Source organism: Aphelocoma coerulescens, chromosome 10 (genome assembly GCF_041296385.1).
Source record: "Aphelocoma coerulescens isolate FSJ_1873_10779 chromosome 10, UR_Acoe_1.0, whole genome shotgun sequence".
NCBI classification, from domain to species: Eukaryota; Metazoa; Chordata; class Aves; order Passeriformes; family Corvidae; genus Aphelocoma; species Aphelocoma coerulescens.
The window spans coordinates 6,738,767-6,766,118 of NC_091024.1; the positions used below are offsets into that span (position 1 = coordinate 6,738,767).

The 27,352-nt window shown below is 43.9% G+C and overlaps 1 protein-coding gene across 3 annotated transcripts; it reads left to right on the top strand.

The window, feature by feature from the left end:
- The first annotated feature begins 712 nt into the window (after positions 1–712).
- Positions 713–27,028, top strand: SV2B (synaptic vesicle glycoprotein 2B). 3 transcript variants are annotated; one of them, XM_069025716.1, is made up of 12 exons: positions 713–1,310; positions 11,357–11,537; positions 12,156–12,307; positions 14,105–14,238; positions 15,010–15,099; positions 17,233–17,343; positions 18,384–18,472; positions 19,195–19,359; positions 21,927–22,060; positions 22,781–22,981; positions 25,233–25,392; positions 26,414–27,028. In XM_069025716.1, the coding sequence occupies exons 1-12, from the start codon at positions 827–829 to the stop codon at positions 26,595–26,597; spliced, it is 2,085 nt and encodes a 694-aa protein (XP_068881817.1). In that variant the 5' UTR covers positions 713–826; the 3' UTR covers positions 26,598–27,028. The 3 variants fall into 3 exon arrangements, with proteins under 3 accessions (XP_068881817.1, XP_068881818.1, XP_068881819.1); XM_069025717.1 differs by lacking the exon at positions 22,781–22,981; XM_069025718.1 differs by lacking the exons at positions 11,357–11,537; positions 12,156–12,307.
- The last annotated feature ends 324 nt before the right edge of the window (positions 27,029–27,352 follow it).

Genomic DNA, 27,352 nt, shown 5'->3' on the forward strand with positions numbered 1-27,352 from the left:
AAATAAAATTAATTTTGGGATTTGGATGAAAAAGAAAACCAAGGTCATGTTTTGTCTCATTATAATGTTAGCCAGTTGTAGGGACCAGGGAGGAGTGTGCTCTGTGGAGATGGATGGAAACATATTTAGCAACCTGAGAGCTCTGTTGGATCAACCCAGCCCAGTGCTGTTCTGCTCCCTGTGGAAAGCAGGACCACATATGGGAGGCAGGACTTCCAAGAATGACAGAAATTAGGACCACATGGTACTTTACATTCTACTTTGGGTTCCCACTGAACTTGGTACATTTTAATGCTCTGTTTTTTTCTGAGGCTTTGGGTTTTGATGATGCAAAAACATTCCTCTGTTGCCATATTTTTTCAGAGGAAAAGCATGAATTCAGAATGCTGGGCATTAAACTCAGCACATGTGTACTTGCAAGCTTACTGCTGTCTCATTGCTATTGTTTCCTCCTTCTCAGGACATGACCTTCAGCACCACAATGAATCAGGAAAAACCTGTCAAATCGTCCTAGCTCCCCGGCTGTGCAATTTGCTGTTCCCTCGCTGTTCCCCAGACAGCAGCTTTTCTCACCCAAAGCACAGAAGCCAGCAAGTCACAAATGACAGCTGAAAAGTGAAGCATTACCAAAAGCTGCATGAGACTCTGTCAAAGAGAACCTTTATATATAATTCTCCTTCTGAGCCTGGGAAGCTTTGCATCCCATCAGTTCCAGAGAACGGAGAGAAGATATGTTCAAGTAACCAACACCAGAAATTGCGCAAATCCATACACGTTTTAGAATATCTACACAGTGACCTACAGCATTTAGAATTCTCCATTCAGAATGGATGATGGATATAGAAACACAAACCAGGTCTCAGATGACTACAGGTACCAGGATGGCAACTATGATGCACACAATGACGGCTACTACCGGGGCAGGGATGAGCCCGTGCAGGAAGAGGATGCCCAGAGTGATGTTACAGAAGGCCACGATGAGGATGATGAGGTCTATGAGGGGGAGTACCAAGGGATCCCACACCCAGATGACATTAAAGAAAAGCAGAAGAAGCGAGCCCCTGCTGTGGATGATGAGTACAGAGACCGTGCTGACCTTATGGCCGAGAGGATGGAGGACGAGGAGCAACTTGCCCACCAGTACGAGAACATCATTGAGGAGTGCGGCCACGGACGCTTCCAGTGGACTCTCTTCTTTGTTTTAGGGTTGGCACTGATGGCAGATGGGGTGGAGGTGTTTGTGGTTGGATTTGTTCTTCCCAGTGCTGAGAAGGATATGTGCTTGTCCAGTTCCAACAAAGGGATGCTGGGTAAGTGCCGCTGGCAAACAGCTCTTCTAATGCAGTGAGCAGCAGCTGGGACACCTTTTCCTAGTGACCAGCTGATTTCAGGATCTTCTGATGACTTTCTTCTTGTGTTGTATGTCATGTATAGTCATGCCTGGGTGGATCTGACTCAGAAGGTGTTCACATGCTGATGAGAGGCAGCTCCCCAAAAGCAGCAGAATTTTACCAGAATTTGCTGTGGCCCCAGTGCTGGTCACTGTGGGCTGGATCTGGGCAAGGCAACTCACAATCTGCAGGTCCACAGGGCAAAAATCAAAGGGGTGCTCAAGGATAAATAAGTGAAAATTTAAATGTGGATCTAGTGACTCAAAATTCAAAGCTGTTAGAAACTCCTGGTTTCAAAGCTGTTAGAAACTCCCTTTTCTTCAGCCCAAAGTCCCAACTGACAAATCAGCTGTGCAGTCAGTTCCTTCTGCCTGCTAACTTCTCAGTTTGCTCATATGTCCTGGGTCAGATGTAGTCAATGAAGGTTTCTTTTGAGGTCTGTGGAATGCAATTAAAGTGCAGCATGCAGATTTAAGCTGAGGCTACTGGGCAACATCCCTTTTGCATCACTATTGACATCTCCCTGAGGTCAAAATACAAGGCTTAGTTATTGGGAGTGAGACTGGGTAGAAAGGTTTGGATGAACAACTTTTTCCCTTGAAGAATAGGCAAGCCAAATTCCATCAGCCAAAGGCAGCAAAGCCTCCCAGATCTCCAAGAATCAGGACAGGATCCAGCATGGCCTGCAGTGAGCCAGCCATGCAATAGGACAGAGCATCTGGAAGGGAAATAAAGCAGCTCTTGGAATAACTGCTTGAGGAGGAAGAGTGTGTGTCTTGATGGACACGTACTGGGATTGCAGGGAGTCATCAGGGGCTGTAGGTCATACCAGTTATGCTGGCCCAGAAGCCCTGCCTGATGCAATGCAAGTGCAGATTTGGGATTAAACCCCAGCCCTTGACTTCATTCTATTTCCATTCTTTTCATGTGACAAACACAAAAGATAGTTATCCCTATATAAACCTCTCCTCTTGGTGTACTAAGGTCATATTCATTTTTCTGTTTCTCCCTTTTTTCTTTGAACTTGAGGATTGGGATGTTTCTTTCTACAGTTAGCCAGCTTTGTACTTACTTTTGTGCCTTAAAGAGTTTAGTAACTTTTTTTGCTTCACAAACCCCTTGAAAATTCTAGCTCGAAATATCTCCAGTCAGATATCTAAAAGCAAACCCCTCACAATGAGATCTTGATTTCAAAGGGACTTTGGAATTCACCAGCTCCCTGTGGGACACAAGGCTTGGTGTCTTTTCAGTGATGAGACCTTTTTTGAAAAGCAGGTCATTTATTTTGGTGGCTCTATGAAAGCTGAGATTTTCTGAAACTCTGACCCCATAAATATCTGCCTCTGTAGAGCTCAAGCTCTGGCAGGCTCCTGAATGAGAAAACTTCAAATGTCACAAGTAAATCTATCTTTGAAGTATTTCTGACCCAACCACAGGTAAAAATGAACATGAATTCTCCCCAGAGAGCTCGTTCTGCTTTTTCCAGCTCAGTATTTGCAAGGCTGAAAGTTCAGGGTGTTCTGATAAGCTCTGAATAAGCAAGGAGACATTTGGGTCCATATCCAATCCCAGCTCCAGCCTCCTGCGCACTAACAGAACTAATCTGGGACTGCTAATGAGGGGAAGAGAACTCTTCTTGCTGCCTTTCCTGCCCACTTTCAAACACAGCTTGTGAGAACCTGGCTTTGCAGAACAATTTCTCCTGTCCTTAGCTTGTTTGTTTGGGGGATCTGCTGTCAAAGCTTGTATTCACACTGTTTCATGACTTCATTATGAGGGGAAGAACAGAATTTTCCTAAAGACAATAAAAGCTGGTTCATCTTAGTTTGGGGCAGGGAGGAGAATGGGTATTTATGGTAGCATTCAGTTGTTACTGCCTGGTAGTGTACATGGGGCAGGTCTCTGATTCAGTCTGTCTTACTTGTTAAACACCCTTTCTTGTCTGCTGGGCATTTCTCTGCTGCTGGATCTGAGGTTCATGAGATGGCTCTTTGTGAACGTGAATGAAGCATGTCTTGGAAAGCCTTACATTGCACAGCAGTGCTCTGATGTGGGTAATGAGTACCCAAGGCATCAAGAAGAGAGAGTGTGACGAGCCTGGGGTGGGTAGGGGACTACTGGAGGGCATAGGAAGGGAACAGTGCAGGTCTCTGAGGCTGGAGAGGGGAAGAAGACCTTTCTGCCAAATGAAGGGTGGCAGCTGCAGGGATGAGGGTTTTGTAGGTTTGACAGGCAGCAAGGCAGTGCAGGGACATGAGGTGTGGGTGCAGCCCTGCCTCCAGCACAGCAAGAAGGTTTCACCTCTTTTCTGAGCAGCTGTGGCATAAGGACAGCAGATATCAGCTTCTCGAGGGGAAAGCTGAGGAAGTGCTGTTGATGGAGACAAGAACATAATCATCAAAATCTTTCTTAGAATAGCTTCAGCTCCCATCCACCTGCAACTAGGACAAAAGGTATCTTCCACAAAGCTCAGAGTCTCCAAGACAAGCTCATGTTCCCCTGTGAATCCATTCCCTCAGTGATCTATGGCAGTGCACATTGATCAGGGTTCAGTTACTTTTAGGGGTTGATTTGGTGGCAATCAAAGAGCCTTCGCCTCAATTTCTAACGTGCACTGACAGTCTTGCACGAGTGTGTCTGCACAGGATGAACAGGGGGGTGATTAGAGCAGGCACAGCTTTCCCTCAAGTTATCACAAGCTTTTAGGGAAGCAGGGATATTATCCACACGAGTTACTGCCCCTTGCCTTATCCCCATGTACCAATAAACAACTACAGATAAGCTCCCGTTTATTCCCAAGGAACCGATTATCTCCCCACATTTTTGCTAAGGAAACATAACCAGGTTTTCCCAGGTGCAGTTAAGGTCACTTCCAGGCAGCTGCTAACATTTAAACACACAAGGTCTCAGCCATAACAAGAGAGGCCAGGAGGGAAAGACTGGAAATAAGTCAGGTGAGTAATCAAACTCCAGCAGAAATAGGAAGGGACAAATAAGAGAGGTAAAGCAGAAGCCTCCTAAAGACCAATTTAGTGAAGTTCAGCTTCTGTTAAAAGGACATTTTGCATTAAACACTCTGCATATTGCATATTTTTCCTCCCTTGGAAGGCAGTCATGGTAAAATATCAAGTAAACCATGGCCAAATTATGCAAAAATTGCAAATAAACAGATGCCCACAATGTTTCATGAAATGTGTGAAATGGATATGACACATCTTAGAAAACGTTTACATTTCGTTCTGAAAATAAACATCTCACCATCAGATACAAATTAACAGCTATTTTAGCCCTAAATATCCCAAGTGGGACAAAATGCGTATTTGGAGTTTTTCAGTTATGAGAGATGCTATTTTAAAGATGATTTCAGTGGTATTACAAAAATAAAACCCAACGAAAAAAAGAAACAACGGTATACATATTTTAGCAGTTTGATTTAATCATCTTATAATACAAGTTGTTAAGAATAAGTTTGGCAACATGAAACAACATTATTTTTACATATTCATTTGGTAGATCTGCTTTGCTGAGCTTTCATCAGCAGTAGTCAAAATAATAATTCAGTTCTTAAATTTACTGAAACAGAATATTCCTTGTCAGTATGATACAGCCTATTTGAAACATATTTTTTTAAAATTTGCTAAGGATAATCAAAAGAGTAATAAAATTTGTATTTTTATATTTGCTGAAAGGCACACAGTATCATTATTTGCAGAAATATCTTATAAATATATACCTTTACATGCTATAAATCACTTCTTAGAGGACTAAATATTACGTTTGCAAGCACAGAGCAGTAAGTACACAACAAGTGTAAAAGATAATGACATAGTAATGTTTTAAACTTCTTCACATCCTGCATATAAAAAACTCGAGGCACAGTTAAAGCACCAGCCCTTCCAGATCCCAGAGCTGCAGTTGTGTTATTGTCATTTCACAGTTCACTAAACTGAGACTAGGAAATTTTTAAGAGCTTTGCCTGTAACTGTAAAACAGCTACACCAAGGCTGAGAATAAAATTGCTTTTTCAGGCTCCCTTTTCCTTTTTATGATTTAATAATAATTTTTTTAAGGAGAATATCTTATTACAGACTCTTAACCTCACAATGTTGGATTAAAAAACTATAAAAAAAAGATCCTATAAGTAATTACACTTTTATGTAGCAATTCAAGCTTGGCTGTGTGAGACAGGTTAAATAGGATGTGTAACACCCCTGCTTTTAGTTGTGTGAAGAGGATATTTTATTATCAGCTGAGATAAAATCTGGTCGCAGCTTCTCATTGACCCGAATTCACCTGATATGACAGTAAATCCTAATCCCCTCTGCAGAGCTCAATGGCTTTTCTCCACTTCTTTTTTTTTTCTCTGCCTGAGCATGGACAAGCCCAGCCACAGCTCCCTTGCTCTGCCATGGTTATTTGCTGCCTCTTTTACTCCTCCACAGCCATGGACCCCCAACACAGCAGCCACTACACCCTGATGAGACCTACCCATGTCAGGCACGGATTCCTGGCTGCAAGTTTGCTCTTGGGCAGGAATGCTCAGCCCAAGCTGCAGCCCAAGGAGCATCATTACCTCAAGCAGTAGGGAAAAGAAAAGGTGTTTTGTGATTTTGTGCAGGTCTGATATGGGGATGAATGGCTGTGTCCCCATCGGTAAACACCGTGGGAACTTCATCTGGCGCGTTCCAGCACGAGGAGGTTTTCGTTGGACAGCAAAGGATTTGTTTGGCCTCCTCTGTTGAAATCTTTGCTTTAGCAGGGGGGTTGGGTGGGGAGAAACAGATGGTCCCACGAATATTGTGGTGCTGGACAAGTCCCACGGGGAGATGTGAAGCCGGCTGAGCGTAAACACCACCCACGGCCCGCTGGCAGCGCCGAGCCCGGCTGTGCATCACCTCACCCGTGCTGTGCCACAGCCCCATGGGCTCACCCACCCACCCCAGCTCCAGCTGCACACCCCCCTCCATCCCTGCAGCCAGATTTGCCCGATATCCACACATAGATCTCCCAAAATGGAAAGCTGTCTTTCCTCAGAGGTTCCCTTCTCAGTGCCAGAGCCATTGGCTGTGGAAGAAGTCTCACTGTTTGTATTAATCAACAAGGAGAGTGCAACGGGATGAGCCTTTCCTCTGACTTCTATTTAAAAGGTCGGGTTGATTCATGGGGAAAGCACTGATAAGCCTACAAGGAAGAGCAGATTGAAAATTTCAGGAAGAAAGGAAAAAAAGGCCACTGGCCCTCAGCTCATCCTCTGTCAAGACCCTCCCCTGTTCTGGGACATCACTATGGCTCAGGGGAGTCAGGACTATCACTACTTTATTCCTCTCTTTCAATTACTTACAGTTGGATCCTGTGCCTTGCCCCATCCATCTCCCAAATTGTCCAGACCTGACTCACGACGTTTTGTTTGTGTCCATAAGGTGAATCCCTAACAGTTCCTACACCAGTAATAGTATTTGAATTTTGGTTTTATTACAGCTTGAATGCAAGCTATATAAGGTCCTAATAATTTTCTGTTGTCCAAATGCTTTCCCTCTTCAAGAGCCTCTCTTTTTACCACAGGGCTGTACTGGTAGTGGCCTGGGATTTGAAGGCGGGTAGGTGGTTTCCCATTCCTGTGGTTACTGGCTCCATGCAAACCAGAGATAACCCTGGACCCTCACCTCCCTGACAGCCCCAAGGACTCTGAGACTAATTCTTCTCAGTGAGATGTTTGGTTTTTCTCTGCTCAAATTTTCTATTTATTCCACAAGTCTTTGTCCTGTCTCTAAAGGGATTATTTTTAGATGTGCCTCTTTATAAAGAACTTTAATCCCATTAACTAACAAAGAGAAAAATTCATGCTTGTGATTCAGATTTAGGTAAACCTTGAATTTTCTGGATTTTTTTTCTGAAACCCTTAGAAGTCTACTTTTAACTATATTGAAGGAGTAAAAATACAGTTTAGCACACACAAAGCCATATGCTGTATCTGCAGTATATTCCTTCCCTTATTCCTAGAACTTCAGCTTTTAACTTCAAATTCCTGTCTAACACAGAGCACACAACTTCAGTAAAGGCTAATAAATTTCTTAGTGTGAAAATGCTAAATATGTTACCTCTTTTCTAGTGGGAATAAGCCCAGTCAGTGGTCACATATTTTCCTTATAACTTCAGCAATGGATGATTCATAACCCAAAATTTATTCATAGAATTTCAGCTCTTTGGTTTTTCCACCACTTTTATGGGAGGCTATTGCAGACTTTCCCACAGGCATTCATTATACTCCAGGACTTGTGGAATAGTCTGCAAATAATGGCTTATTCAGAGTTGCCCTTAGCATTTCATCTGAGCACCTTATGTGTCAATTGGGCAGCTGATCCCTCCTAGCACAGTCTAAATCTGTGTGGTTTGAAGCCAAGTTTAGAAGTCAAGATTCTGGTGCAGACCATTGTAATGTTGTACTGTAGAATATTTGATGGACAGAACTAACCCAGCCAAAGAAACACCATTTTGTGGTCACTTTTCTTGGTCCAATTCTCCTTAAGATCTGAGTTTCCTTGATATGAGCTGGATCTTTTTCAGAGGTAGCAACCATCACTGTGTTCTCTGGAAGATGGTCTCCCTGCAAAGAAGCTGTTTGAGTAACTATTCCACTCCTCCCTGGGTCCCTGGCACCTTGTTGTCAATCCAGGACACAGCAATCTGCAATGCAGACGTTGTTCTGCACCCTGGGTCCCAAGATCCATCAGCTGACAGAGTGTTCTACAGCAGCTACCCCAAAATTTTAATTACATTGGCCAGAACATGCAGTCTTCACCAAAAAAAGACTTCTCCATGATAATGAAGTGTTCTGTTGATTTTGTTTCAACCCTGAAGCATATATTTTCATAACCAGGATCCTTTCCCTCAGAACCTGGCCAAGTAAACAGCCTCTGGTTGTCCCTGATACTTTCTTTACTACAGATTTTTATTGTTTTAAATTTCTGGGGGAACACACATCAATCGATTTATCACATACAATAACTAATTAAAGCAACATCCTCTAGGTGAGCTTGTGATATTAGCAGCTCTGCTGTGATTTATGCTGCTCACTGTTTGATGGATCTTGTGTTGCAGAGCTACAATCTACCCTTCCATCACAAGTTTGGGCTTCTTAGTCAGAATCTGCAGGGGTTTGCTTACAAAAACAGCTCCACTTCTTGATGTCGAGTTTCAAGCACTGCCACATTCCCTGGTGAGCCCACTCTTCTCCTGGCCGGAGAACAGGCTGCCCCTCACCAGTCACTGCAGTAAAACGCCAGCTAGAAGACAGTAACAATCTCCTCCACCTCCTCCTGACCTGGGATGTTTTCTGTTACTAAGAGGATTTGGATGAACATCTGCCATCCAGGGATTTTCTCCGGAAAAAAAAAAAAAAAAGATAAAAAAAATTAAGTTTGGCAGATCATTTTTCCTTCCTCATCAGGGTCTGGCATGCTGGCAGGGCTTGCTGTCAGATGGGTGTCTGTGATGCACCAGTGAGTAGATGCAGGGCTCATCATCACTTCCTTCTGCTGGCTGCCATCAGAGTTGCTCCATTACATGTGGCTCAGGAGCCAGGGGAAAAGCATTAAGCCATCCAGCACTGCATTAAGGTCCTTCCTTCAGAAAGGTTTTGGACTGAAACTGTTTTTGCTTTGGCTCAGCCTTGTAATTTTTACTTCAGTGAACAAGCTGGAGGTCAAAGTTAATAGAAATAGAGACCCCAGACTCTGAGATGTGTTTGTATCTTTAGATCAGAACCTGGAACCTTTGCACACCTTCAGATCCCCTCAGCAGGACAGCTTGGATCAGGAGGGTAGGGCAGGGAGCGAAAGGATTGGCTGTGCAGAGCCACATGCTCATGGTTGAGGTACAATTGGCAAAATCTTACTCCACAGTTCTGGTACAAAGGTTTTTAAGAGACAAGAACAGATTTTTTGCCTTTGACACAAAAATCCTGCCCATCAGACATCATGTGGATAGAAAAGAACCACTCACAGAGAGGTGACCCTACTGTGGAATAGGGAGATTTAAGACATCCAAACTTTTCCATGTCTAACCAATGTGAGACAGGTGTCCTTCAAATGCTGCAATGGATCTCTGCTGCATAGCTTTTAATTTAGTAATGCATTTTAAATCAAGTGCAGGCATTTGTAATCAAAAGGAAGATGGGATCAGCTGCCAGATAACTCTGCATTAGCCCTTAGCTGGCTTTGCTGGATGGCACAGAGCTGCCTTCAGCCACCAGACTGACTATTTTGTTTAAACATTAATGAATTACAAAAATATTCATCTCCACCTTGTTTTCCAAGTGATGTGTTTGACAGAACAGATCCTGGGGAAGGCATTGGCTCTCAAGAGAAGCCAAGCTTGGTTCAAGGTGAGGAATGAGCCTCCAAAGAACCAACCATGCCTGAAAAATGTTTCTTTTAGCTGTTTCTTCAGCCAGTGAATAGGAGTGTTTCCTATTAAGATAGTATATTTACTTGCTCAGCATCCAATGCCTTCACTCGGAGCCAGGGATGCAGGGAGCACTGCTGCTTTCCTTCAACCCCTGCTCATCTGGGTCTTGAACCTGACATGTCCCCAGTCTCCAAACATCCTCAAGCATCATTCTTTTCCTTCAAGAACTCCCTGAACTGCAAGTTCTGCTTTCCAGCAAGCAGATGCTCTCCATCTGGAAATAGCTCAGCTCATCTGGATCGCATCCAGCCATGGTCAGGCCCCATCAGGATCTCCACAGCAGGACTGTGCAGCCTATAGACACAGGCTATAATCCTGTCAGTGGGGTTTGATACGATGCAGGAGGTGTTCTTGGGAGCAGCCTCTTGTGCCTCTGTGCTCCCTAGGAAAAACTGTGGTTGCAACCAATTTCTTCTGAACTACATCTGGAAAGTAGATAAAGTAAATGAAAAAATATATTCCTGAACCTTTGAGCATTATCAACTAGTGCTATTTAGACTGTTACCTGCATAAAGGAAAAGGCAGTAAAATCTGTGGCCCTTCTGCAGCAGTGGCCATAGCAGAGCCAAGGACAGCTGCGTGTTCTCCAGGAGAGTAGCAGGCACAAACTGAGCAGGGTACAGGGAGACTTCCTGGAGTGGAAACCCATTGTTGCCTATTCATCTTGGCACTAAATGAGTCACTGAGACTGTCTTTTGAGGATCCCATAGTAGAAGATCTAGTGAAGTCAGGTTAAAAAGAAGAATCCATCTTTCTTAAGAATGTCAGAGAGATAACTCTACAGAGCAAACTGTCCAGACAAGCCTTAGATTCTCCCTTCTCAAATTTTCAGATCAAGACTGTGCTCTTGAGTGAGCTGTGCTTTAGTTAGAGGCCAGATCTTGGCTCAGTAATGAAGGAAGTAGCTGAGCTACACGAGGTGAGTCTGGGTAACAGACTGATCCTTTCAGATACGGCCGGGAAAAGCAGGGAGTGAAAGAGACGAAACACTGCAAAGAGATTTAGCTATGCTCCATCAGTCTCTCTGCTCTCACGGCCTTCCGAGCACAAACAGCAGCCTGACAGAGCCTCTCCCTACACATCCTCCATCCTGCTGCACTCAGGGGGGTAAGAGGAGTTAAGACATCAGACTTCTGTTGTATTGTTGGTGGCACACAGCTGGGACACGTGCATCCTAAGCTGCTTATGCCTGGCCATTGCCTACGTGCAGGGGATGTGTGAGCAGCGAGGTTGGGAAGGAAAGATGTGGCTGGTCAAAGGAGGGTATGCCCATATTGTCCAAAGTGATGCAAGCTCTCAGGCACAAGATGGGAAAATCACTGTCCTGCCAGTGGACAGAGTTTCTGGTGTCTGAGATTTGGGGTGGGTAGGAGTATCTCTACTTTATTGCACACTATGCCAGGACAACATCAGCTGCCATGTGGGCACTTTAAGATCTGCTCCTACAATGCGTACTATCTCCTCACCGTTAACAAGCTGACTGTCTCTCTCACTTCCAGGCTTGATAGTCTACTTAGGAATGATGGTGGGGGCTGTCTTGCTGGGCGGCCTTGCTGATAAACTGGGAAGAAAGCAATGCCTCATCATATCACTTGCAATCAATGCTGCCTTTGCGTTCCTCTCCTCCTTCGTCCAGGGATACGGATTCTTCCTCTTCTGCCGCCTTATCTCAGGCCTCGGGTGGGTACCTGCTGAATCTGCCCCCTGTCTTGGAGGAGCCCCAGCACAGCTGGGCAGTTTAGGCATGTGGGGTGGGACAAGGAAGGCTGCCCAGGAGATGCATCCCTGGTACCCAGCCAGGATGGCATTGCCATTTAGGACGTGTGGCTGTGCTACCTCACTCTTGACCCTTAGAGCTGTAGTGGTGGGAGAGTTTGGTCATTGATGTTCTTCTGGTACTGCCCAAATTGTGCAGAAACATGGCTGAGACTGAAAAATGCCCACCTCCAAGGCCTCCAGTGAGACTGTCAGCAGTTTCCATTGCCTGCCTGTATTTTGCCTCCCTAAAATGAGTGATCATGAAATAACAAGAGAAGACGTTTAAGTGAAGAGCAGGGTATTACTCTGGCTTTGTACAAACTGTACAGGAAATTCAGCTTTTAGAGCATGAGAAGGATCTTGTTCATCTTTGATATCAAAGACCAGTCCAGCCAAAGAGAGATTTGCATTTTTCCTCCAAGTCTCACTTCTGAGCAGCCCATCTGTGAGTGTGACCTTCCCTCATTAAAAATGCAATCCTAACCATAAAGACATTGAAGAAGACTCTAATTTTTCCCATGTTCTGTTTTTTCTCCTCAGTATTGGAGGCACGCTCCCCATCGTGTTTGCCTATTTCTCTGAATTTCTGTCTCGTGAGAAGAGGGGGGAACACCTGAGCTGGCTTTGCATGTTCTGGATGATTGGTGGCATTTATGCTTCAGCAATGGCTTGGAGCATCATCCCACATTACGGTAATTTGTGCTTTTGACTTTCTACACCACCACATTCCTGCACCACTATACCGCCCCAAACCCCTGCACAGGTAGCGACATTTCTTACACAGCCCAGCATAAACACCACTGAAAATAATGGATACCTGAAGTGCTCACAGGTCTCACAAATTGACTGCATGATTGACTGGCTGATGCTGCAGGTAGGACTGGATGGGGCTGCTTTCCATCCAAAGCCTCAAATACATGCCTTGAATTACACTGCTGGAGCCTGAGCTCTTAATCTAAATGTCAGCTCATATGAGGAAAAATGGACTGAGATAATATTGCAAAAATTGATCCAGTTATCAAAAACAAGCGACTTTAATCAGGGAATTACTGGATGCTGTGAATGATAGCAGTGAGGACAGCACATGTACTTTCCCTTAGCCAAGTGTCCACACTGTCAGGGCTGTGTAGGTGGTGACACATCTGCTCAGCATGGGAAGGGCTGAAGTCCCTTCTGACTTCACCTAAGTGGATGCAGGAGTGGGATGGGTTCCCTGCCCTCAGCTGGAAGTGGGAATGAAAATGTAGATGGCTGTAAACTGAAATGTACTGTGCTCTGAGGAGCAGAAGTCTGCATATCACGTGTTCCTTGTAACTCATGTATATAACCTAGGAAAACACCAAAAGCAAATATCTACTGGAAAAGATTAACTCCCCCAGTATTCAGTGACAGCAGCTGTTTGCAAAATCCTGTTTGAGGAAAGTAGGACAGTCCACAAAACCCATGAAGAAAACCACTAACATTAACCTTTCAATCCATTTTTAGCACATTTAAAGCACATTCACTATGAAGAAATATTCATGCTTTTGATTGATATGACAGAGATTGTTGGAAGGAAAAGGCAAACTTACTGCAGGGGTGACAGGTAGAAATAATTCTATTATCTGCAACAACATTTGCTTTAAAAAGCCCTTAGATATTTACATTATAATTATTTTTCAGATGACTTTTTGGTGTTGTATTTTTGTAGCTTCTTTTTTGATTTCCAAAGTTCCACCTACTATTTTGGAACTTTGTGGAATCTTTAGAACACCATGAATGGCTCAGATGAGACCTCTGCAAAACCCATTTCTCGATGATTTCCTTATTATGTGAATAAAAAATGTATAAAGAAAAAAAAATGAATTAAACAGTCCTTATGAGATTTGAACCTAGGGAGAGTAAACGGAGCAATGTAAGAGAATGAGGTTGTACTTTCCAATTCTTAGCAGGGCAATACCAGACTTGGTCAAACACCAGGAAAAAAGCAGGAGAGGGGGTACCTCAAATGCAGGATTAAGATTTTGGTATTTCTAAATTTGAACCCTAGCTGAGGTTTTGTAGGTCTGGAGAAAAATAAACTTGCTTTTCTTGCTCACTTCCATGAAATGTGAAATACATATGTGATGTAGGAGATGGAAAGAAGCTGTCTCTAATGATCCTCTCAGATCAGAGATTTGACCTTTCTAAACTTTCGGTAACACCACTGAGAAACAATCAATTATGGCCTTTATTCCTGTACCATTTTCCAGCCTTACTTGCCTACAGCTGCACGGAGCTGCTCCTATCGCTGGGTGATTTCTAAACTCAAAGATAAAAGAAGGTTTTTTAAAAGGCAGAACCTGAGCATGTTCCAATTTCTGTAATGAACATGAACTCGCTGCTGTCTACTGAGCATGCTATCAAGCCATCAGTACTAAGAATACCAAACTTTCAACCTGCCCTTATGAGAGAGGAAAATTCAGAATGCTTGGTCAGTATTCTCACTTGTTGGCTCTTGCTGTTTCCAGGCTGGGGGTTCAGTATGGGAACCAAGTACCACTTCCACAGCTGGAGAGTCTTTGTACTCGTGTGTGCTCTGCCCTGCATCGCCTCCCTGGTGGCACTGAAATTCATGCCTGAAAGCCCACGGTTTTTGCTGGAGGTAAGATGATTCATCTCAAAGGTTGCAGTCTGATATCAGCAGAGGATGGCAGGTCCTCAATGTATCACTGTCTTTCTTTGTCTCATCAAACACACAGAGCACAAGCTCAGAGGCAAAGCCACTCCTACATGTCTACACCGGGTCCACAGACTGCTTAAACCCCAAAGATTACAGACTATGGGGTCAGTCACTGACGATTAGTGTGTCACTGCCAGATGGGGCACAGATGGAAGATAGTGAGAGATGGGAATTTCATATGTCCAACAAAGACACTTTGAAAATTTGTCCCAGAGTTTGGGCATGGAACTACTAAATCCTGGTGGTAGAGCAAAGGACAAAGTACATTTTACTGAGAAAAATACTTAAACCTTGGAAACCTTGGAAATCTTAAGCAAGTATTCTGTATTTCTACTTCACAGGTGGGAAACGTAGCAATACCTAGTTCAAGTTAAGCCTGCAAGTCTTTAGCAGAGTTGGGATGGGAGTCCAGTTCTCCTCATCCATCTCTTCTTCTTTCATCTGTTTTTAAATAGCTATCTCTGACCCCTTTTCTGCCTCAGGCAGTTTTAGGACAACTCCTTTCTCCAGCACAGAGATGCTGCACTCTATGAATACCAACCATGCTTTCAGCTCTTCAGGTCTCATGCAGCCCATGTTGTCTGTGTGCTTCTCCACTATGCTGGACCTCTAGAATTGCTTTCTCTCTGAGCTTTGATAAATTACAGAGCTGGAAGCTTGAACACTTGTTTTCCTTTTCTTTGGTGTTTTCAGATTGGTAAACATGATGAAGCCTGGATGATCCTCAAGCAAGTTCATGACACCAACATGAGGGCCAAGGGTGAGCCAGAGAGGGTTTTTACGGTGAGTTGAGCAAAGCCATCAGCTAAGAAAAGCTGGACTTACCTTCCTTAGTGCAGCACAGCAGCACTTTATTCCTCCTCAGGACTCTTTCAATGTAATCTCTCCCCCAGCAACCAGAAAAAAGGACTCTGCAAAACATTTTGTGCATTTAAACATAAGATGCCAGTCTGTTTTTTCAAGAATTAGTCAAGTCTGTCAATTGCAGTGAGTACTCTTCATTCCTGGTGTTACTCTACGTCCTTTAGACCAGTGATTTTAATTATACACATGCTTAATTGGTTTGCTCTAAGAGACTAAAACAAAATAAGAGAGATATTGGCCATGTGGGACACCTGAGTCACCCCTTTCTCCATTCTGCCTTCTAATCAAAGTCTGATTAAACTTCATGCACTTTCTAATGAGCTTTCCAAACTCCACCTGCCTCATACCTAGTCTTTAATCTCTCCAAGGGAAAGTGGGATGAGTGGCTATTACTCATTGATCTGCTGCTTGTTGTGAAAAAGGTCACACAGAGCAGAGTCGTTATTAGTAAAATCAGAGAAAAGGTTTATGCTGGGGTTAGCTGCAAATTATTGTAATTCAGTTGTAAAATCCTGGTGAGCCAGCCAGGGAAGGACTCTTGATTTATGCTTTTAAAGATGAGAGCACACATGCTTTTAAAGGATGGAAAAAAAAGGAGATACACTTGTGTGTGAAACATGTATTTGCAATCAAGAAGGAGAGCAAGGCTCCGTGTTCAGAAGGGTTGTCAGGAAACTGTGCCCCTTGGGAGTGATCCTTCAAGGAAATTAAAATTTCATATCTGAGCATGACAATTGTGTGCATGTTCATGTAGGAACTTAATGAGCATGTGTTATTTTTAAGCTACCAACCATTTGAGTGATGCAAGCCCTGATAGCAAAGGTGAGAGAGATGTTGTCTTTAAATCCATCGCTGGCTTTGCTGTAACGCTGAGCTGGAAATGAAGCTCAAATATAAATATATATATATCTCTCTCAAAAAAGTAGGGCATTATGAGAGTCTGAGCTGAGTAGGAGAATGAAGGAGCAGCTGTACAGCCTCCATTAGTGCTCGTTACTCCATCCAACAGAGTCATGCCTGCGGTGGAGGAGCTGAGCTCGGTATCGCACCTCAAGGTGCGTCGCGCCGGCTGAGCCGAGATGTACTGACACCCGCTGGCACAGGCGGGTGATCAGTGCTCCTGGTGTGGCACAAACTGTCAGGTTTTGTGTTTTTCTGATAGGCCAGAAGTTGTCAGTTTGTGGTGAGTCAGCTGGTATCAGGACAGTTTCCAGATCTGACATTTAATCGGTGCCAGGAAGAGGAAAGCAGAGACTGCGCAGCTGAGCCAAGGTGCTTGCTCACACTCAGAAATTTATTCAGCAAATTTTCGCCTCCTCCATGTGTTTACAAACAGTTCTGTTTTCCTTGAATATGTCCTTTAATTAAAGTTACTAAGCAAATATTTGCTGGGACCCTTTTGTAAGTTTTCCTGAGCAGTGCAGTTCAGGTATTCAGCACTGAAAATTCAGACTGTTTTGGTGAAGCAAACTGATTGCATGGTGTGGGCTCACTTGATGGCAGGATGCATTTTCAGCTGCAAAGATTCCCATCCACACATTCGAAGTTCTGCCAGTGGTATTTAAAAGATGTGGAATGAGAAATATTCCTGCTAGTTGTCTTTGAAGAAAGAGATCCTGAGGACACAGTTTGGGTACAAGTGGCTGATCTTGGAGATAATTTTTACTATAATTGCCTAGTCCTAACTTGTAGTGGAATTCTAAAGATAGAGGAAAAAGGTAGTATACAGGCCCCTTAGCCAATAAATGAGAAATTGAAGTGGACATGATGCACTTAAAGTATTTCATGGAAGAAGAGAGAGAAAGAGAGAGAGAGAGAGAGAGAGAGAGAGAGAGAAGATGAACAGATGGATGAAAAGAAGAAAGGAAGGCTTATTTCTGTTAATAGTTTCTTGCTGCAATTAAATCACTTAGCTTAATTGCTAATACTAACTATCAAGGAAAAAATAATAAGGGTTATTAGGTGGAAACATTGCCCAGAAAACAGCGGAATTTAAAACCACCCAGGAAATTTCAGTCCAATTTTTTTTCTACTTTTTTTTTCTTCCTCCAGGTTTCCTATATCAAAACTCCAAAGCAAGTAGATGAATTTATTGAAATCCAGAGCTCAACAGGGACCTGGTACCAGCGGTGGCTGGTCAGAATCACGACTACTTTAAAGCAGGTAAAGAGAAGAAAAAACTTCACACAGGGGTTCTTGGGCTTTGGGCTCCAGTGCCTCATTGCTTCAGGTCATTGTACCCTGAAACCCTGATTCTCTCCTCAGAAAACCTGCTGCTTTTTGCAAAGGGCTGTAATCTGACTGCACTTTCTGTGCAGATGTGTGCACCTGCAAGCTGCCACGTTGCCAGCCAGGCCCCAAAATGCCCCTGTGAGCATCACTGTCATCCGGCAGTGCAAAGCTTCTGGGACCAGCCACAGCCCCAAGCGCTTGGCTCTCCTCCTGAGCAGATAAATATTTATTCTCCCTCCCCAAGCCTGAGTGAAATTGCCACCTGTAGTGGGGGCAGAAAGGGTTTGTTCTTTGTTCCTGCTGAGACTGAGTTTGTAAGAATGTTATACTGTCTCCTAGGCTCATTTAACCTTTCCCACCTCCTGTGCTGCTCACCTAATGCCCACATAGGACTGTGGAAAACCTTGCTAGAACTTCTAGTCTTGAAGGATGAGCTGAAAGTAAAGGAAAAAATAGCACTGCTATTACTATACTTAAGTGGCAATTAACAGCTTGAGTCAACAGCAGATCTTGGTCTGCCTCCTGCTTGGATTCATCCCTACCTGATTTCATCTTATACCTCCTAAAGTGCCAGCTGTGTTTGGGCTTTTGCTCTTCAGAGAGCTTTGGAGCTCGGTTTGAAAGCACTCTTGACACCATACATAATTTTGAAAAGATAAAGTTGTCAGAGGGTCTGAGAACTGATATAACCTGGGAGAGACACTGCATCATACCCAGCCCTAGTCATGCACTCCAGCTCATTACAGAGGGCTCAGATCAAGTACCCTAGCACAGAGATGAATAAGTGATTTTTTGTAAGCCATTTACTATATAAATGTAATTTTTAAAAAACACTGAATATAAGCCACACATTTGACCTTCCCCTAATGAACCCATTTTTCTGACATTATGTTTACGATGCACTCAGAAATTAAGCTGTCGAGTGTCTGCTGGGGTGTTCTGGCAGCTAATTCCTTCTTGTGGATTTGTAGGTCTGGGACAATGTGCTATATTGTTTAACAGCCCAGTACAGGATGAACACACTGATGCTGGCTGTGGTTTGGTTTACAATGGCCTTAAGGTAAGAAAGGGACTTCTTTATATTTTTTGGGAGACTAAAGGGCTATTCAGAGTCTGAATAGTTATTTACACATGTAAATAAACTATTACAAAATTAATCCTGGTCTTATATTAAAGAGTCTTTGTGAACTAAGCCTTGTTCTCCTACAGATATTGATCAATCTGATTGCTTTATATGAGGTAAAAGGTGCTTTGAACAAATGAGGACTTGAAAAGTTGTCAGTAGCACAGTAATGTATTGTCTCTCTCACTTTTAGATCTTTCATTTGAACTTGTCCACACACACACACAAAAATAGACACAATCCTACCAGATTCTCAGCTGTTCCTTAGTCTAAATCAAAACCACTTAGGCAAGCCTAAATCTAAACTACAGGTAAATTTTGTCTAATTCTCACTTGAACAGCACACTTGCAGAAATCAGCCAAATTTGTTTCTGTTCTGCTAATGTCTTGGGCAGCAAAGTTAGCACATTTCTTTATTCCCCAGCCAAGGGGAACTGAAATGAGTGGTCCTGCTTCAAGTGAAGGGGAAAGGACCAACCTGCTTCTGAGATCAGCAGGGTGTTTAGACTAGAGAAACATTTTGCTCAGTCCTGTGTCAGTAGTGAGCAAGAATTTGTGTCAGACACGCATTCACATTTGGAGTTTACAAGTTTACAAGTCGTGAAGTAGATTGTGGGAAGAATCTTGTATCCCTGATGTGTCTCCCAATCCTGCTCCAGTTACTATGGCCTTATTGTCTGGTTCCCTGACATGATCCGGTATCTCCAAGACGAGGCATATGAATCACGAGTGAAGATCTTTGATGAGGAAGAAGTGTCCCATTTCACCTTTAATTTCACCCTGGAAAACCAGATCCATAGAAATGGGGAATACAGGAACGACAAGTAAGTGAACAGAATTTGCTTTGATGTATTCGAAATCCTTTCTTTCTTTTCCATTTTCCATCAACTCAAACCTCTCTGTTGTTCTTTTGGACACTCAATCTAAATTTCTCAAATCCCAAAGGCAGTTTTTGACAGACAAAATATCATTTTAATCCCATTTTTCCACATACTCTGCCTCAGTCACTGACTTCTTCAGAACCCAAGGGATGCCTGTGAGGAGTCCTGCTTCCAGCAACCCTGTGTTGGGATCATGGTAGCAAGTGTCCACCAAGCTGTGCTGGGCAGCCCTGGATGCAGAAGTGACTTCTTTTTCCTTTGCCCACACTGACATCTACTGGGCTTGGGTAGCCACTGGTAATGAAATGGCTCTGCTGCTGTATTTCCAACATAAAAAGCTGTTTCTCTTGAGGTCCTCAATATGAATTACCCCAGTCTCCATCCTGCAGCCCATGCTGTGCCATTAAAGCCTTGAGAGGCCATATGATGGCCATACTGAGGTGCTTCTCCCACTGCAGTCACTATATCCCCAGTGATGAGTGTGTCACTTCCTCTTTTAGTATTTCAGTCAGTGAATTTGCTCCAGCAGAACATCATTGCTTTCCTTCCTTTTTTTCTCCTATTTGTTCTGAACTTGGTGTTTTTTCTTCTGTGTTCATCCTGGATCCCAATCACTCTGTGTTCCACAGCAATGTAAACTCTAAGCATTCCATTACTACTTTTCAAAATTCCAACAAAAAGGAAAAATACCCCTATGTAATTTCTGTGGAGATCTCATCACCCCAGGCAGACCTAACAGGATGATGCTCCAGCTGCCTTGCACCATGTGGGGAGGTCCCAGTGGATATTCAGTGTTACACAAAACACTCACAGTTTTAATCTTCACAGCTGAAACCACATCTCATAGCCCAGCCAGGTTGTTCCAGTCCCCTCAGAAACTATTTGTCTCCATTTCCTTTTTATATATTTGATAGACTTTGGTGGGAGACCCCAACGTGTGTCCTCATGTCCTTCCACAGACCTTCCCTGCAGCAAGGAGCTGTGCTTGATGGTGCAAACCTAGCCCCACAGTTCCTGTTCCCCAAAAGAAAGTGGTGAGAAGTGGGTGTTGGTCAAATTTAGGGATTGGGGACATTTTTCTCATGCCTAGAGGAGGTGCTAAATTTTCACTAATTTCATTGAGAATTAAGGATACTCAGCACCTTGCTGGGTGAAGACATAAAACTCTGATGTAAATCACTATTCTCCTGCCTTGGCCCTCTCCATTTCAAATACCCAAAACCTGATCAAACTAAACTCCAGTAATGCCCAGACCTTATCTCAGTATGGTTTACAGCTGTGTTTTCCCTCCAGCCCTTGGCTGTGAGCTAAAACTCCATGGATCACCAGGCCATTGCTATCTAACTCTTTTAAATTTGGGTGTTAAGAAAGCAACCTACAGGGGGAAAAAAGGCTTTGGACAGCCTTTGGGACTAAATACATCACAGGCAAATACATCACGGAGCAAATGCAGAACAGCTTAAGTTTTGCTGTAACCTGTGAGACCCTCTACATGGAGCAAGACACTGGAATAGTCTTCTTGTGGTATTTTGTGCATTAATAATTTCTGTTAGTAGGCTCAGTCAAGAAGCCCTGCAGTGCTCATTTAAAGGTGTAAACAACCATCATGTCACACTGTGTTAAAAGGGCTCAAGTCAATTAAGCTGCAGAGTATATGTTAGAAGGTTTTTTTATCTGGTGACAGTCATGGCCTCTTTAACTAGAGCAATAATGCTTGTTCTTAACAGCTCCTTACATCTTCTAAACATGTCTGTGCATTACCTAATAGATCTTCTCCATGTCCCTGCAAAATCTCACAGGTAAATCAATATTGTGTCATCCTTCAGGCAGCCAGGTCACACATGTCACGCTTCCCATCAGAGGAGAAATCAATCACCTGACACAGTTTATTATTTTTAGTGAAATCTGTTTTCATTACATGATAAGCAATAAACCTCGAACAGAGATGGTTACAAGCAGAACTCAGATAATCTCCCCACTCTCTCCAGAAACCCCACTGCGTTTTCACTTTAAAAATCACTTTGAGTTTAAACAACTGTCAGAAACCTTTCACCAAATGGCTCAATAGGCTCCTGATAATGTCTGGTTTTATTTATGATGGAGGAGGGGGGAGAATAAGGAAGGCAGCAAGGTCAGCTCATGAAGGAAATGCCCTGCATTGAGTGAAATTCTGTCTTCTTCAGACAGACTAGGACTGAACACGAGAGGATTTGTGTTGCCTCAACTTTAGAAGCTCATTTTCTTAGATATGATTATTTTAAGGAATAGAAAAACTGCCAAAATCCTAAAAGATCTGTGTCTCTTAAAAAAACCCAAAACTTTTCAAACCCTTTTCTCCACTAAAACACAGAAGGAGTTGGAGGAGAAGTTATCCATTCAAACAACACCTTTTCTGTAAATGACCCTAGAAATTGCCATTAGTGCTCTGTGTCTTGAAACAGCCACTGCACCCTACACAGTGTAGAAAATATCCTAAAGCACAGAGTGAAGTTCTCTTTCCTGCCCCACAGATTTATTGGCATGAAATTCAAGGAAGTGAGATTTGAGGATTCATTATTTGAGGATTGCTACTTTGAAGATGTGAGATCCAGTGAGACCTTCTTTGAGAACTGCACCGTCATCTCTACTGTCTTTTATAACACCGGTAATGGGATTCCTGCTGTGGTTTCAGCTCCATAACTAGGAACTATTTTATCAGAAAATTGTTTTGTTAGAACTATTTATCTACTTTCTGGGAGAAAGGATGGTAGAGATCTGTGTGTTTGAGTGTGTGCTGGGTAATGAAAATGTTGCTGGAGAAAAAGAGGGTGATGCATTTGGAAGGAGACCTCAGGTTGCTCCATCAGTGGTTTTAACCCCGTGGCTTCTGATGTCTCTGGGTGCTGTGTGGGAAATGCAAAATTCTGTGCTCAGGCCCTGACAGGTTAAAGTAATGGCAAAATTCTCAGCACTTTACAGCTCTACCAAGTAAAATTGGCTTAAAATAGAATTTCAAGCCATAAGCAGTAAAATAGTCATTAATTTATGCCAAAAAAGCTTTTAATTTCTACTCTAATAAAGAACAAACTATAATGCTACGAAAATCAAAGCCTGCATTGCCCTGTCCTTGTGGCATGGGGATGATACCAGTCCAGGTGGCTCCACAAATAAAAGAAGTGTATGAGATTGCACCCACCAGGAGCCACGGACTCAGCTAGAGTTGGCCACTCTAATAAATTTCCACTGAAATAAATACTCCCTGGCCATTTCCATTGGATGAGAAACTCCTCTTGGGCCTTTGGTTTGGTTAGATCCTGGCTGCTGTTGCTGCTGTATGAGGGGCATTCAGCCAAGCAGGGTAAACCTTTGCCTCTTTCCCTCACAGATCTCTACGAACACAAATTCATCAACTGCAGGCTCATCAACAGCACGTTCATGAAGGAGAAGGAAGGCTGCCACATCGACTTTGAGGAGGACAATGATTTTCTGATCTACCTGGTCAGCTTCCTGGGCAGCCTGTCTGTGCTGCCCGGCAACATCATCTCTGCATTGCTCATGGACAAAATCGGGAGGATAAAGATGATCGGTGAGTGGAGCCGCCAGGTGATGGGGCAGGACATGGTGGGAGTACAGCCCTGCAAAGAGCCCTGCTCGGTGTGAAGGGCTCACTGTGCCTGGCTCTGGTGGGAATGAGTCATCTCCTTAACAAAAGGAGCAGAAGGATAAAGACTAGAGGGTGAGGCAGGTGATCTACTCCATGGCGTGGGCGAGTGACCCACTCCCTGCCTCCTCACCCAGCTTTTCTGTGTGTCTGTAATATCCTTTTTTTATATATTCTGCCTTTTCTGTCAAATCCTGCATGTTTTTCCAGTGTTCAACACATCAGGGCCAGAGCTAAAAAACGACCTCTTGGTACTGTTGCTGCTGAAGTCCAAAGCCTCTGTATAAATAAATGAACATTTTGCTTGTAGCAATGAATATTCACAGAGGTTATTTGATGTGGCAGCTTGACAGCGCAGGAGTTCCCTCTTTTGATTTTTTATCTGATTTTCAAATGATTGCACAAACAGCTTCGGAGACCATATGGTAAGTTAACTGACCCTGTCGCAGCCAAGGAAAGTGCCACCCTTTAGCACCATGAGAATGAGTTATCACCTTATCAGCTTTATGAATCCTTTGGGAATTTCTGGTGTTGCTGCCTCCAGCATTCAGACCTTGCTCTCCAGGTACTATGGGAATCATGCCCTGAGGGACAGTCAAAGGAAGTTGATAAAATCAGGATCGATGAATTGCTCTCTTGAGCTCACCTCTCTCTCTTCTGAGAACAGAAGGAAGGTTTAGCTCAGCCTCACCTTCAGACTGGAAAAAGTAGAGCAAGATGACCCCACTGATGTGTCAGGAATGTAAACTGAGGGAAAACGAGCATTCAGGTGGTGAATTTGGAAAAGACCCAAACAAACCAGAGGGTCTGTGGGAAATAAATTAGGGGAAGATGAATGAGAATCAGATTGTCCATCCTGCAAACATGTCAGCATTTCAGCGTTTTCATCTGGAATTGAGATGACAGCTGGAGCCCTAAATGCTTATTTCTCCTGCAAAATGAAGAGTACAGGACAAAAATTACTAACGACATGCTGAAATGTTTCACTATGGAATTTCCAATTGAAAGAGCCTTCTGGCGTCCCACCTGTATCACTCTGTTGAACATATTATTTCTGGTCAGCTTAACAGGAACACTGAATTTCTCTTTTGTGTTATGTGCCTCGTTGGGGCTTCAGTTCATTTTTATCACATCCTGCCAAACCTTCTCTTGTACAAAACAGCAGATCTCTTGGTGCCCTCACTGTGACCAAAGCTGGGCTGTGCTTTTGCAGCAGAGAGAATATCATCCAGACTACACTGTGGGGATGTAGTTTGGCCTTGTACCATGGAGGAGAAGTGGACACGGAGTCCTGCAAAGCAGCTTTTTATACTCAGGCCACTGCAGTGGCAAGATGCAACATCATGTCCAAAGTAAAGCATTTTAGTTCCACTTCAGCATCCAAATTATTTTGGATGGTACCAAATTGACTACAAAACCACCAAAGAACAGAGAAAATTGTTTGCTTTTCTGGTAATAAATGGAGATATTTCAGTGATAACAGAACATTCTGGTGAAAAATTGTTTGATTTTTCACAAATTTCAGCTTTCAGATGAAAACTCCCAATGGGGCAGAAAGCAGTGATGTAGCTATTAATATTTCTGAATCTGAACTGTGCCTAACTGAGCATGAATGCTCTCACTTTCTCCCTCGGTGATGTTCATAAAATTATGGCTCCTGTGCAAATGTGCCATGAAATCTAATGATGTTCTTATAATTAAAAGAGACCTCAAGTGCTTCATATAAGTGACTGTAAATTATCCTAATTGGGACTAGAAATGTGTCAAGTGACTTCAATAAGATATGAAATGCACAAGCTTATGACTTGACACTCAAGTTGAAAAACCTTCACAATGATGCTTCCTCCTCATTGACTTTCATGTTTACTTGCCTCTTCTCTTCTTGGGTCCATCTGGAAGTCTGAGGTGCTGGAAATTTGCCTGGAAAAGCCTGTCTTCACAGTCTTTGTAGAGCAGGACTATCAGCAAGATCAGGTGGTTGAGAACATTTTCAGGCTGGTTTCCAGCATCAGAGAATGACAGATAGTCAGCACCAAGGTGGTTTGGGATTCTCGCAGATTTAATTCTTATTGAGATGAAATGCCATCACTTGAAAGCCATTTTAACAACAAATGTGTTTGCTCAGCTGTGGACAGGGGAAGCTGATGCCAGGGTTTCTGTTGGTTTCTGCCTGCAGGCGGCTCGATGCTGATCTCCGCCGTGTGCTGCTTCTTCCTGTTCTTCGGGAACAGCGAGTCGGCGATGATCGGCTGGCAGTGCCTCTTCTGCGGGGCCAGCATCGCCGCCTGGAACGCCCTGGATGTCATCACCGTGGAGCTCTACCCCACGGATAAAAGGTGCTCAGAATACTTCTCAGTCTCACCCTCTGACTTTGTCTTCTTAGCTCCCAATGGAAAAAGCCGCCCTAGAGACGTGGAGGTGGGGGAGCTGTATATTTTGATTTATTTTATTTTCACCAGTCCTTCAGGGCTGTGTAATCCTGGATCAGCACAGACATTTGCAAGCATAATTCTGCACGCATGGCAGATTGAACACATGGATCACATGGACATATGGAAATGATGGGCTGATAAATCAAGGAATCATAGAATTGTGATCTCACAGAACGGTTGGGGTTGGAAAGGACCTTAAAGATCAGCTAGTTCTAAGCCCCATGCCATTTGCAGGGACATCAAATGAGAATGTACTCTCTCATTTCCATAGATGTGCATGGAAGTCAGGCCTTTCACACTGCATCCCCTAGCCCCTCATCATGGCTCATCACTGGGACAGCCTTCCCCTCCAAAACCTGGAGACAACCACGTGCACTGAGTGATTTGGGACATAGGGAAGCACGGGAGACTTTGGGACAATGTCCTGAAGATTAAACCTTTCCTTACAACATCATTTTAAGCCCCTTTTTGCCTTTTTCAGACTGTTGTGGGAAGTCAGAAAGGAAGGAGAGGGACTGTGCATTGAAAGCAGTGTGCTTTTAGCTTCTGGGTGAAACATGATTTAGAGGAGAGCTGAGGTGGTGTCTCTGGTGAAAAACAACTCGAGGCAGCTCTTGGAAGGGCTTTGAGGAGATTTTGTCCTGCTGTCTTTGGGGAGGGCAAAGGCAGACAGAGTGGGCCATTCTAGGGCTAGGGAGAAGGTGAGATGAAAAGGAGAAAGGAGTACTCACAGACATTCTCCTCATTCACACAGACATGCAAAACAGCTGCATCTATTTATCTATGTATTTATTCTGCCCAGTTTTACTTGCTAGAAGCACAGCCTGGGTGACATAAGAGCATTCACAAAATTACCTATCCAAACCTTCTGTAGCTGTTCCAGAACCTCCCTCCTAACAATTGCTTTCTGCTTTCCTCTCCACAGGGCAACAGCCTTTGGCATCCTCAATGGGCTTTGCAAGTTTGGTGCCATTCTGGGGAACTCCATCTTTTCCTCCTTTGTAGGGATAACCAAGGTGGTTCCCATCCTTCTGGCCTCCTCCGCTCTGGTTGGAGGTGGCCTGCTCGCTTTGCGCCTGCCAGAGACTCGAGAACAAGTCCTGATGTGAGCAACACAGGCCAGGGGGTTCAGAGTGGGGGGCAGATGTAGAAGAAGAACAAAAAAGAGCCATGTCTGAAACACCCAAAATGTTCATTCTATACTGTTCTGTCGATACCTCAAAGAGAGACGGCAGAGGGAAAGAAGAACCCGCAGGGATATAAACAAAACCATCGTTTCTGACCCTTTTACAGCCATGACTGGTGCATGCAGCCCCCACACACCTCTTGCAGAGCTTGGGTTCCACCCTGCCTACACTGGGAGCCCCCATCCCTGTCCATCCCACTGCAAGGACACCAGATGCAGGCAGGGGCTCTGTGCACGTGTGTGCCCACGTGGCTGTGACACGGGGGGACAGACCCTGACCCCTCCTGCCTTTGCCCAGCTGGGAGACCCTGCCCTTCCCGCCCAGCACTCCTTGGCCATCCACATCAGCTGTGCTCAGACACGCAGAGCACCCAGGGGGAGGCAGGTAACAAACCAGCTGTAGGTGAGCTCCAGCAATAGGGGTGAGAGTTGCAGATGTGGCCAGTGGCTCCAGCTGTCTTGATTTTCGGATTACCACTCCAGCCTCCTGGAAGAGTGAGAGTCCTGATTTCTCGAGGATTTGAGGGTGGATGCTTAGCTCTCTGAGAAGACTCAGAGCTTCAAACCCTTTACTGTCTTCACTTGGGCACAGGGAATCACTAGGCACCTTCTTGCTGTGGAAGAGAAATATCTAAATAATTATATATATATATATGTATATGTATTTACTCTTACTTG